At 38.4% G+C, this 12,984-nt stretch overlaps 1 protein-coding gene across 4 annotated transcripts in view; it reads left to right on the forward strand.

Moving 5' to 3' along the window:
• Window positions 1-12,984, forward strand: part of FNDC3A (fibronectin type III domain containing 3A) — a 254,406-nt gene that overhangs the window by 211,670 nt on the left and 29,752 nt on the right. For all 4 annotated transcript variants that reach the window (XM_079778647.1, XM_079778645.1, XM_079778646.1 and 1 more), the window contains 4 exons: window positions 6,387-6,440; window positions 9,387-9,511; window positions 9,853-10,027; window positions 11,622-11,708. In XM_079778647.1, coding sequence (XP_079634773.1) covers window positions 6,387-6,440; window positions 9,387-9,511; window positions 9,853-10,027; window positions 11,622-11,708 — 441 coding nt within the window. The remainder of the gene's footprint in view (window positions 1-6,386; window positions 6,441-9,386; window positions 9,512-9,852; window positions 10,028-11,621; window positions 11,709-12,984) is intronic.

The raw sequence follows: 12,984 nt of genomic DNA on the forward strand, positions 1-12,984 counted from the left end.
ACTGACAACTGCTCTGGCTCTGCCATCCCTTTTATTGAGGTTTTGGGGAAAACATCTTAGGCAAAATAACAGAAACTTACATGTAGCCCTTAGGCAGGAAATAACAGAAACTTACATGTAGCCCTTAGGCAGTAAATAACAGAAACTTACATGGGACAAACAAAGGTGGAGGCTGCTTCAGCTAACAATGTAAACAACTAAAGGGTGAGTGGTTAGAGCAATTAAGGTTGTTGACCAGCCTTTCTGGCTTCCTGTCAACATCTCTCTTTTAGTGAAACTGATTTGTTTCCGACATCTCCCCCGTTTTCTTTTTCTTAAAAAATCTTGCATATGCAGACTAAAAATAAACATATAGGAACAAAAATGAGACAAGCAACAATGGCTATGCTGAGAGTTCAAATGAAATCAGTCTGCAGTAAGTTTCTTTCTGGGCCAACAGTTTTTGAATCCCAGTTTCAATGTCCAAGAGTTTTTTTGAGAACATGTCAGCAATGGTATCTGGATGGTGGACAGATGGTGGTAATGCAGGTCCGACCTCTGGTTTGGTCCTGGGCAACCTGCAGTGACGCACAGCTGCTGACTGCTAGCTTGGCAAGGTGTCGTCAGTGTCTTCCATCTCTGGACTGCTTCTCTTCTGTCTTTATGGCTGGAGCACTCCTGTTAATTCCTCTCTGTTGCAGGAATCCACATGGTCTTGGAGTTTTTTTCTGAAAATATACAAACATATTCTCGACCAAAAGTTAATAAAGGAATCTTTTCTATAATTTTTTACTTGGGATCCTTTTTATTTTTTGCCCAAACAATTTTCCTTTGGCTTATTCTGACACCATGTGTGTTTTTTCATAGGTGTCCTGCTCTTAGTATTACAAATGAAAATTAGTTTTCAAAGAAAAAAATTTTTTCTGGATATTTTTCCTTACATAATATTTTTCCACTATCCCCCCTTTTTTGATATAATTATTAGAAGGCTTTTGGAAAATTTTTATAATGCAAGCTTGATCACTTTAAATTTTAATTTTTTGTACAAAAATATGACTGTTTTAGGTTCATTGCATGTTAAGCAATGTTACCATGAAATTAACTACCAAAAGAATTTTTTAGTTAATACTGTAGAAACAGCTTTTTGTCCAGTATAATTTTTCTTGAATATTTACTTATTTCAATTAGCCAATTTAAATTAATCTGAAAACTTGACTATTTTTACTATCAAATTTAATACTCTAACAGCATTCTTAGTTCACCCTATAAATATTGATGTAAAGGATTATTTGCATCCTTGAGAAGGCTGTAAGCATTCCTGGTATTAGACTGGATTTAGATATAGGGCTGCTGCTGTCAGCCAAGTCTCTGTTGCCTGGGTCCTGATTTGAGCTGGACAAGTCTCTCTTGGCCACCTGGGTCCCGATCTGAGCTGGACGTGGGAAGCGCGAAGCAGCCATGGGGCAGGAGACCTCCCTCAGAAGGGGCGAGTGTTCAAGCCCCTGCAATGTTGGGGGGGTGAGGATCTGTGCCCCACCTCTGTTGACCCCCAAGTTCTCTCCTGATGGCCCCTCTGCGACTGTGCCTGTCTTAGGTTGTTCCTCCCTTGAGGAATCTTACCCGTCTTTGACTAACCAGCCATCCTCCGGGGCCAAGCAGGGTGATGTGAGGTCCAGTTTTGTCTCCTTGGTAGCCTATGCCCCTATGGCCTCCATGCCCAGCACCTGCCTTGGGATCCCCTCGCCTGCTGGCGGGGCCCTGGCATTGATCACATATCTTGGGGAACCCAGGTTTCTTCTCCAGCGAGGGCCCAGCTCACGCCATTGTGCGAGAGACAGATCCATGGTACCAGCCACCACGAGGCTTCAACCTCAGCAGGAACAGAGAGCTCAGGCAACAGCTGTGGGCAATTGGATGGTGAGAAGAGGGTCCCTCTTGGCAAAAAGAGCAAGAAGGGCCAATATAGAATGCTAAAGTGCCCTCTCAGGGGGCCTTCCACACAGTGGAAGGAATTAAATCCTTTCATGTGCTTTAAAATTGCTGCCAAACATTCAAAGAATTAGTTTGTAAGTTTGTTTGGTATATGCTGTTATAAAATATCAAAAATTATAATGACATTGTAGAATAATATCATGTAAGGATTTTCTTTGTTCTAGGCCATGGCAATTCAATTTTAAACTGGCTGTCAATTATTTAGTTACTCCGTTCTGCCATTTTGGGGGCCAAAAACCTTCATTTAAAGTATATTTATTAATTTTTATTTGATAAGGCTTTCCATGCAATTTCAAGTATATTAGATCTTTTTTAAAAGATTTCCTTTAAGAAGAGAGAATAAATTTCTTGTATTACTCTGGGCCCTTGGAGCTTTCCAAGAATCTTCTCTGTTAAGACCTTGAAATTTTAACATGGTAAAAAAAACCCATCAAATATATATATCCATATATGATTTACAGATTATAATATTTTTTATAATTAAGATATCAGTTAGATTTTAAACTAGTTTTTGCATAGAAAAATTTTGGTTGGGAATCACAAAATTAATCCTCTTTTTTAATTAGACCAATAATAAGCAACTTATTTTTAATTCCTAATTATTAGAGAAAACACCTTTTATTTTCTCAAAAATAAGTTCTTATACTTTTAAGCATTTAATTACCACAACTATATTTTCTCCCAATTTAATTTGCACTTTGAACTTCTAAAGCTGGCAAGTCAAATATTTTTAGCATGTCCTAGATTAATAACACAATAACACTTTATATTTCTAAGAATAAATACAAGACATAATCAATTAAGAGCTTCAATTCTGTCCTCTAGGTTTTTTATGAGGCAAATTTAAACTTTACTTTTCATTTGCCAGTGGCTCTGGAAAACCAGGTTTGGTTTATTCGAATGTAAATTACCACATTTCTTAGCATACCAGGAGAGTGGGCTTCCATATAGGATCTCCACTTGTTTCCCTTTCCCCACATCCTACTTACTTCGGGGGAAGCATCAGCAACAGATCTGGCCAAATTTCTTTTTATGCTTAAAAGATAAAGACAAATCTCAAATTTTTTCTTTCTTTTTCGCTTTCCGAAATAATAACAAACACCCAGTTTGGCCAAGACTTGCATTTCTCTGCGAGTTCTTTTATAATTTTTAAACAAAACTTTGAGTAACCTTACTGCAGGAAAGCAGCTAGCCTTGCCCTCTCCTGCCACCTTTGAATTTCCCCCCCACCAGAGGCGGTTTCAGCAGTGGAGTTTCATTTCTTACTACAGATTTTAAATTCCAAATACAAACTAAGATTTTAATTTGAACAAGAAACCACATTCTTTAAGCATGCAAACCAAAAGTCTATAATAAAGTTTTCTTTATATTTATAACCTAATTCTTCCCCATTAGCCTGGCTGAAAAAGACTTTCCCACCCTACTTACAGTTCGCGACTCTGCAGCTGGCCGTGGGCTTTTGTGTGCGGTGAATTCCCTCACCTTTTTCCGGTGAATTTTCCACACCTTTCCTCGGTGTACTTTTTCCTTCCTTCGCTCTTAGGCGAAAAACACCTTCTCCTCCAGAAGTCCCTGTTCGGGCGCCAGAATGTAGGAATCCCTTTCCACGTCCAGCGTGGTCCAGGGTTCCAGTTCAGGGTTCGAGTTTCTGGAGAAGGGCCGCACACAAATGAATGGAGACTTGAAGAAATTCAATTTGGCGAAATGGGGGGCCAGGCGGTAGTCCACCTCTAGTGGGAGAACTGACAACTGCTCTGGCTCTGCCATCCCTTTTATTGAGGTTTTGGGGAAAACATCTTAGGCAAAATAACAGAAACTTACATGTAGCCCTTAGGCAGGAAATAACAGAAACTTACATGTAGCCCTTAGGCAGTAAATAACAGAAACTTACATGGGACAAACAAAGGTGGAGGCTGCTTCAGCTAACAATGTAAACAACTAAAGGGTGAGTGGTTAGAGCAATTAAGGTTGTTGACCAGCCTTCCTGGCTTCCTGTCAACATCTCTCTTTTAGTGAAACTGATTTGTTTCCGACAAATTGATGCAGAAAAAGCATTCGACAAAATCCAACACCCTTTCTTGATAAAAACTCTCAGCAAAGTGGGACTATAAGAATCATACCTCAACATAACAAAAGCCCTATATGACAAACCTACAGCCAACATCATACTCAATGGGCAAAAACTAAAACCATTTCCTCTAAGAACAGGAATAAGACAAGGATGCCCACTTTCACCACTCTTATTCGACACAGTACTAGAAGTACTAGCCATAGCGATCAGACAAGAAGAAATAAAAGGCATCCAAATTGGAAAAGAAGTAAAACTGTCCTTATTTGCAGATGGCATGATACTATACATAGAAAACCCCAAAGACTCATCAAAAAACTACTAGACCTAATAAATGAATTTGGCAATGTAGCAGGATACAAAATTAACACCCAGAAATCTAGGGCCTTTTTATACACCAATAATGAACTCATAGAAAGAGAAATGAAAAAAACAATCCCATTTACCATTGCACCAAAAAAATTTAAGATACCTAGGAATAAACTTAACTAAGGACATAAAAGATCTGTACACAGAAAACTACAGGACATTGGAAAAAGAGATAGAGGAAGACATAAACAAATGGAAGAACATGCCATGTTCATGGATTGGTAGAATCAACATCATTAAAATGTCCATACTACCTAAAGCAATCTATAGATTCAATGCAATACCTATTAAAATGCCAGTGGCATATTTCAAAGATCTAGAACAAACTCTACAAAAATTCATCTGGAATTAAAAAAAGACCCCGAATAGCCATAGCAATCATGAGAAAGAAGAACAAAGGTGATGGGATCACAATACAAGACACGGGGGTTGGGGTGAGGGCATGGGGGGTAGGGGAGGCCAAGGGAGGTTCAATGGGGGGTGGGGGGGGATTAAACATGTGTACTACTATTTGTAATACTTTAAACAATTGGAAAAAAAAAGAAAAGAAAATTCGGGTAGAAATAAGATTGAAAATCTGGAGTGATTAAATACAGGAATAAAATGCCAAGGGAGACTGAAGATTAACAGATTGATGAATTAGTAGTCCTAGATAAGTGGTACATTGAGTTTAGAAGCAGAGATCCAGACAGTATGCCCTCTTGGAGTTCCTTACAGCACCCTACTTTTTTCTTTGGTGTATTATACCAGCAGTCGCCAACCGGTGGTCCGCGGACCACTGGTCGTCCATGAGGTCCGAAAGGTTGGTGACCACTGTATTATACAATACTAGAGACTGGTGCATGAAATTCGTGCATTGGGAGAGGGGAGGGTCCCTCAGCCTGGCCTGCACCCTCTCCAATCTGGGATCCCTCTCGCAATCCAGAACCACTGGGTCCTAAGTGCTCACCTGCCTGATGCCCCTAACTGCTCTCCTGCCTGCTTGTTGCCCCTAACTGCTCCCCTGCTGGCCTGATGGCACTAACTGCTCTCCCCTGCCAGTCTGATCCCCCTAACTGCTCTCCCCTCCTGATCTGATCCCCCTAACTGCCTATCTGTTCTCCCTTCCTGGCCTGATCCCCCTAACTGCCTAGCTGCTCTCCTCTCCTTGCCTGATCCCCCTAACTGTCTATCTGCACTTCCCTCCTGGCCTGATCCCCCTAACTGCCTATCTGCTCTCCCCTCCTAGCCTAAACCCCTATCTGCACTTCCCTCCTGGCCTAAACCCCCTAGCTGCCCATCTGCTCTCCCTTCCTCTCCGCGCCTTCAGACCCCGGTGCAGGAGTGCTGAGAGCTGTCCACCGAGGGCCCGCCCCTGTCCTGATGCCCCCCTCTGGACCTGGAAGTGCAGTGGGCCTGCGCGTGCTCCCGCCAGGGGTTGGGGGCTGCCCCCATCCTAACAACCCCCTCCGGACCGGGCGGCGCCACAGGCCTGTGTGCGCCTCCGCCAGGGGTCCACCCCCTGCGGCAGCCTCATGTCCCGGTGGCACAAGTCCCCGCCCCCTTCCCTGCCCACCAGCTCCTGTGCGCAGGCAGCCTGTTGAATGGTTGTGACTGGGACACCGTTAGGACCAATTAGCATATTACCTCTTTATATATATAGATTACTTTTAGATTCTAAGGTGAGTTTTAATAAATACTTAGTCCTAGGAGCTTAAAGCTGATAAAAAGCAAAGTGATTTTTTAAAAAGGATTATAAAAGGTAAGATAGTTCTTGCTTAAAAAGGTATTTCAGTATTCAGAAAAACTTGAATAACCTCTCGCTTTGTTCTTTCCTTGCATTTAAGAGGATTATGTGGTATCCAAGATATAAATTTCTGTGCAAATTTTTCTAGGGCCAAGTCACAGAGAACATCTGTAACAGTATAGATTCCTTAGTTTAGATCATCACAGTATCTTTTACAAACGTACTAATTTGTACTCATTTTGTTTGTTTTAGACACCTAGTGACAATGGTTCTAAGATCCAAAGCTTTATTTTAGAATGGGATGAGGTAAGTAAATTGAATCTTTAAATTAGGCTAAAATTGTGTGCATATCCTCAGGCAGAAATAACTTTTTTGTTTAATAGTTAAGTTTTTCCTCTTTTAAAAACAATGTGAATGGTTTCATGTGGAACATGAGTGAACTGATAGTATTCTTAGAAAATATTACTGACTGGACCTCCCTATGTTTTGTTTTTAACTAAACCATCATTAAGCTGTTATTAGGGTAATTACCTTGATTTAAAAAAAATTACTTTTTTACATTAGCTTTAAAGGCTAATAGTCATTGTTTATGCCTGCTTTTACAAATTACCACATTGTTTTTGTGTGTGTGTGTGTGTGTGTGTGTGTGTGTGTGTCTGGATTTTTTTTTATTTTATTTTTTTCCCCACACTTTTTTTTTATTAAGGTATTATATGTGTACATATCTTACCACTGTCCCCCCCCCCCCAACCCCACACCCATACATGCCCTCACCCCCCAGAGTTTTGTGTCCATTGGTTATGCTTATATGCATGCATTCAAGTCCTTCGGTTGATCTCTTATCTCCCCCACCTCTCCCTAACCTTCCCCCTATAATTTGACATTCTGTTTGATGCTTTACTGTCTCTGTATCTATATTTTAGTTCATCAGCTTATAATGTTCTTTATTATCCATAAATGAGTGAGATCATGTGGTATTTTTCTTTCATTGACTATTACCACATTGTTTAAGCCTGTTTTTACAAATTACCTGGTGACTTAAAACAATACACATTTATTCTCTTATAGTTCTGAAAGCTAGAAATTTTTTTTTTTAATCCTCTACTGAGGATATGTTTATTGATTGGGGTTGGGGGTGGAGAAACATCCATTGACCAGGGATCAAACCCGTAACCTTTGGGAATGCAAGATGACACTCCAAACAACTGAGCCACCTGGCCAGGGCATGGAAACCAGAAATTTTAAATGGGTTTCACTGAGCCAGAAACAAGATATCACAATGGCCATGCTTCCTCCAGAAACTCTAAAGGAGAATAATCTATTGCTTAGCCTTTTCCAGCTTCTGGAGCTCTCCTCATTACTTGGTTAATGGCCACATTAAATGCCTTTTCTCCCCCTGCTGCCATTATCACATTGCCTTTTATCTCTTCTGTCTTCAAGTCCTCCTCTGCCTCCCTCTAAAAAGGATACTTGTAATTCCATTTAGGGCCCATCCAGATAACCAGGATAATCTCTCCATCTCAAGAGCTTTAACTTAATCACATCTGTACAGTCCCTATTGCCATATAAGGTAACATTCACAGGTTGCAGGTAGTATTAGAATCTGGATATCTTGGGGACCATTATTCAGCCTACCACAGCAAGATTACTGGGCTTTATTGTTTAGTACTCTGTTTTACTGTCATTTATCATGTTTTCTCATGCCCTGCTGCTTACACAACAGCTAAAATAGGAGGGACCAAAGAGAGTAGAAGAAATTCCTTTGGTAATTTGGGAATTCAGCAGTAATGAGGCCCAATCAAGTGGGTTTAATTCCAAAAGTTCTAAGAGAATTCAGAATTAGAAAGCCTATTACTATAAGATAGCAATTTAGAAGAAAAACTCTAGCATCTTGACAAATTATGAAAAGGTAGTTGATAAAAATTTAGCACCCATTTCAGTTAAAATTCAAAACAAATTAGGACTTGAAAGGTAATTCCTAATTTGATAGTTATTTTTGTATTAAGCAAAATACCATCACTAAACAATGAAAGCATTCTGGTTACATCAGAAACAAGTGAAAGTTGCCTGTTATCCCCACCTTTATTTAACATTATTCTGGAAGTTATAGTTAATGCAGTATGATTTGGAACCAAAACAAGAAGTATAACCATGGTGGCTAGCCTGGGGAGTACAATTATCATTATTTAGAGATGATATGATTTTCTGTTTAGACAACTCAGTAGAATTAACTATAAACGCTATTAAAACTAACAAGAGTTCAGTAAAGCAGACTGACAAAGACTAAAGGTTTTCTTTGAAGCAGAAGTTACTCTAACCACCCTTTACCTCTACTGACACAATAACAAAAATGGGTGGAGAATGAGAACCTAGTCCTTTTTATGTAGCACCCTAAATTTCTAAAACTCTTTTGTTTTCCTGACCTGCAGACTTTTCTCTTTCCCTTATACTCCTTTTTCTTTTCTGCTTATACTCTTTCATTGTTAAATCTAAGCAGTAGCAGCTCCAAAATCTTTATTTTAAAAAAGCTTAGTAGCTATCTAGGTGGAGGTCTGAAGATGTGTATGGACATTTTCTTAAAACTTTGCATAGCACTTTTCATGGGCTGAGGAACACCACCAGTGGTGCAGATCAGGGATCACTGTTGCCACCACTGCCAATCCCCCCCTTGAGATTATGGGTCCATACCTGGAAAGAGTTTCTTTTGTTAAAGCCAGAGGTTTAGCATAGCTAAAATAGGCACTTAGTTCAAGAAGTTATACAAAGATACCTATTCTCCAATTTTTGAATTCTGCATTTAACAAAGAGTAACTATCATATAAAAGATGTGTGTGATCTCATCATTTCTCTTGAGATCCATGACATGCAGGTAATTAAGATGACTTTTGGCCTTGCCAGTTTGGCTCAGTAGATAGAACATTGGCCCATAAACTGAAAGGTCAAGGATTCGATTCCGATCAAGGGCATGTACCTCAGTTGCAGGCTCAGTCCCCGGCCCTGATCAGGGCACAGGCGGGAGACAACCAATTGATGTGTCTCTCTCACATCAATGTTTCTCTGTCTCTCCCCCTCCCTTCCACTCTCTCTAAAAATCAGTGGGAAAATGTCCTCGGGTACGGATTAACAACAACAACAACAAAAAATGACTTTCAGTGTATGATAGTTAATATGTTACTATCAAGTAGGAATTGATGTGGATTTATCTATCTACAATAATGTATCTGATATGTAATAATTAGCCATTTCTTTTAGGGAAAAGGAAATGGAGAATTTTGTCAGTGTTACATGGGCTCACAGAAGCAATTTAAAATTACTAAACTGTCACCAGCAATGGGATGTAAATTTAGACTATCAGCCAAAAATGAGTATGGCACAAGGTAAATACACTTTAATGTAGATATTTTAGCTTATCCAGTCAACTTTATTTGTATAAATTACTTACAGTCCAAATTATCTGCTAAAATTCTGCTTTTTTATCTTTTTGTTGATATAGTTGTATTAAAAGCTATAAGATAATGTGTTAGTTGCATAAACTGCAGTTTTAAAAGAATGCTAATTTATTTTTAGGTATTTGACTTGGTTACTGTAAAGATATTACCAAATTTAAGATATATTATTTAAATTATAACTAGTTATCAAAAATGTCATTTATCAAAAGTTCTTTATAAAAATAACTTTTTCTCATTTCTTCTTAAACAAATTTCATTTGTTTCAACAGTGGTTTTAGTGAAGAAGTTTTATATTACACCTCAGGCTGTGCCCCTTCTATGCCAGCAAGTCCTATATTAACTAAGGCTGGCGTTACTTGGTTATCCTTACAATGGCGTAAACCCTCAGGAACACCATCAGATGAAGGAATTTCTTACATTTTAGAGATGGAGGATGAAACTTCAGTGAGTATGAATAGTATTTTAAATGGGGTATTTAAAACATTTCAGTGTGGTATTAATCCTAAATACTGTACATATTGCCTCAATAGTTAGATCCTTCCCCAAATCTTTTGAATCTTTGGTTATATTTTGGAGGTATTGGGAGTGAGGGAGAATTCAGTCTTTATTTTTCTTGATGTGTAAGAATGAGTTTTGTTTTTTATGTTTTTGTATATATATTTGTGCCTGGGAATAACAAAGTATATGTCAAATATATATGTTTTGGGGGAAATAAAGAGAAGGGAAGATCACCCAGCCTTCTAAACTAAGCAACTCTAAAAGACAAGGAAATAATATGTCTGCCTTCTCCAACTGTGTTTATACACTGCTTTCCCAAGTGCCATGGGAGACTTAAAGAACCTCACATGAGATTCTATAGTACAACCTAAATCTAGTTTCTACTGGTTCATCTTCTGTGAACTAGAATCAAGCTGAATAAGAGTTAGGCTGTCCTGTACTAGTTCTATATAATTCCATAGCCTTTTAGAGCTACTTTGAAACAATATGAATAAAAAATAGCATTGGTTTATTCCTAAGTGTATATCCAGGAGAATTGAAAACACATGTTCGTACAAAAATTTCTACATGAATTTTCATAGCATCATTCATAATAGTCAAAAAGTGGGAACAACCCAAATGTCCATCAACTGCTGAATGGATAAACAAAATGTGATATAGCTATACAATGGAATATCATTCGACCATATAAAGGAATGAAGTACTGACACATGCCACAACATTAAGTGAATCTTGAAAACATTGTACTAAGTCAAAGAATTCTGTCACAAAAGGCCACATACTATGTTATTTAATTTGTATGGATATAGGCAAATCTGTAAAGACAACGTATATTAATAGATGAGAAAAGAGGGGAAGTGACTACTAACCAATAATCAAGTACAGGCTCTATTCTGGAATTAGGTATTAAGTGATGGTTATAAGTGAGGTATTAACTGATTCACAACCTTGTGAATATACTATAAACCATTGAATTTCATACTTGAAAATGGGAATTTTTGGGTACATATATTATATCTCAGTTTTAAAACGTTAAAAATAGCATTGGAAAAATAATGAAGCATTGTCACTGGGGCTATAAATAGCAATCCCAAACCTAAGTGACATTCCTACCTACCAGGACAACCAACCGTCCATTTATTCACCTAAACACAACTATGTGTTCAGGGCAACTTAAATCCGTTAGTTATAGTTGTGTTTAGCTCTTAGAACATCTGTCTGGGAAATTTCTGTTCTAGAGATAAGGTTACTGATAGTCAAGTTACCATTGGCTCTCACTCTTCCCTCAGTAAAAAATTTTCTCTTGGATACTCTTTTTACTGAGAATAAGTGGTCTCCTTCATCCTTCTACATTTGTTAGTAGCATTTCTGGACCTGTCCACTCAAGTTAGAAACCGCAATGTGAGAATTACACTAAATAGCATTGATCACATAGCACATAGGTGAAGATGAAGAAAACCTGGGTCTTTTCACATATTCATTATTCCCCGTATTTCTGCTGTTAGACATCTAATGAAGGTTTGTTTTTTTCCCTTTACAGGGATATGGTTTTAAGCCTAAATATGATGGAGAAGATCTTACTTACACAGTGAAAAATCTCAGACGTAGTACAAAGTATAAATTTAAGGTAAGCTTTGGAAACCCCCTAAAAGATTTATTTGTTGTTCTTTTTATTCCTTGGTTTTAAAGCCAAGTATATACTTCACTCCTTTGGTTTTAAAATCTTAAATAATTTTGGCCTTTTCTAATGTGCTTTGTTTTACTTTCTTACTCTATAATAGTGCTTCTCAAACATTATGTACAGTAGTCCCATCTCCCTTATCTGCAGTTTTACTTTCCATGGTTTCAGTTACTGATGGTCAACGGAAATCTGAAAGTATTAAATGAGAATCTCCAGAAGGAAATAATTAATAAACTTTAAATTGCACACTATTCTTAGTATCATGATGATACTAAAATTGTGAAGAAGAAAAAAGAAATTCATGCTAGTTTTACTGTCACACCTTAAACAGTGGAAGTTACAGGCACAGTGTGTGAAGACATGAACAGAAAACGTGTTCCACTTATTGGCAACAGGTTGTGCCAGAAAGTATGGAGCTTATTGGGAGACTTGAGCAAGGGATCCTCTGAAACAAGTGACCACATTCACACAACTTTTATTATAGTATGTTGTTATAATGTTCTGTTTTTATTATTAGTTGTTTTAATAACACTTGCTTACTGTGCCTAATTTATAAGTTAAACTTTATCATAGTTATGTATGTAAAGAACATAGTATATAGAGGATTCAGTAATACCCCAGTTTCAGGCATCTACTGGGGGTCTTGGAACTTATCCCCCACAGGTAAGGGGAACTACTATATTTAAATTCAAAAGAGTTTTAATGTTTTATGGGACTCATGTAAATGTGAACAGATATTTTTTTTAAATGTGCATGTTTTTAAACATAATCAGAATACGATTTTTGAGAGGGATATTAGGCAAAGTAATGTTACTTTTTTTGTAGTGCATCATATCAAGTGGTACACAATTTCAGTTCATTCCATTACTGACACTCACTTGGAGAAGGTGATATCTACCATATTTCTTCACTGTAAAGTTGTTCTTTTTTCCTTTATAATAAGTACCACTGGCCTGGTGCACAAAATTCGTGCATGGGGGGTGGGAGGTCCCTCAGCCTGGCCTGCACCCTCTCCAATCTGGGATCCCTCTCACAATCCAGAACCACTGCTCCTAAGTACTCACCTGCCTGCCTGATGCCCCTAACTGCTCTCCCCTCCTGGTCTGATCCCCCTAACTGCCTATCTGCTCTCCCCTCCTGGCCTGATCCTCCTAATGCCTATCTGTTCTCCCCTCCTGGCCTGATCCCCCTAACTGCCTATCTGCTCTCCCCTCCTGGCCTA

The sequence above is a fragment of the Cnephaeus nilssonii genome (genome assembly GCF_951640355.1).
Source record: "Cnephaeus nilssonii genome assembly, chromosome: 8".
In the NCBI taxonomy this organism is placed as follows: domain Eukaryota; kingdom Metazoa; phylum Chordata; class Mammalia; order Chiroptera; family Vespertilionidae; genus Cnephaeus; species Cnephaeus nilssonii.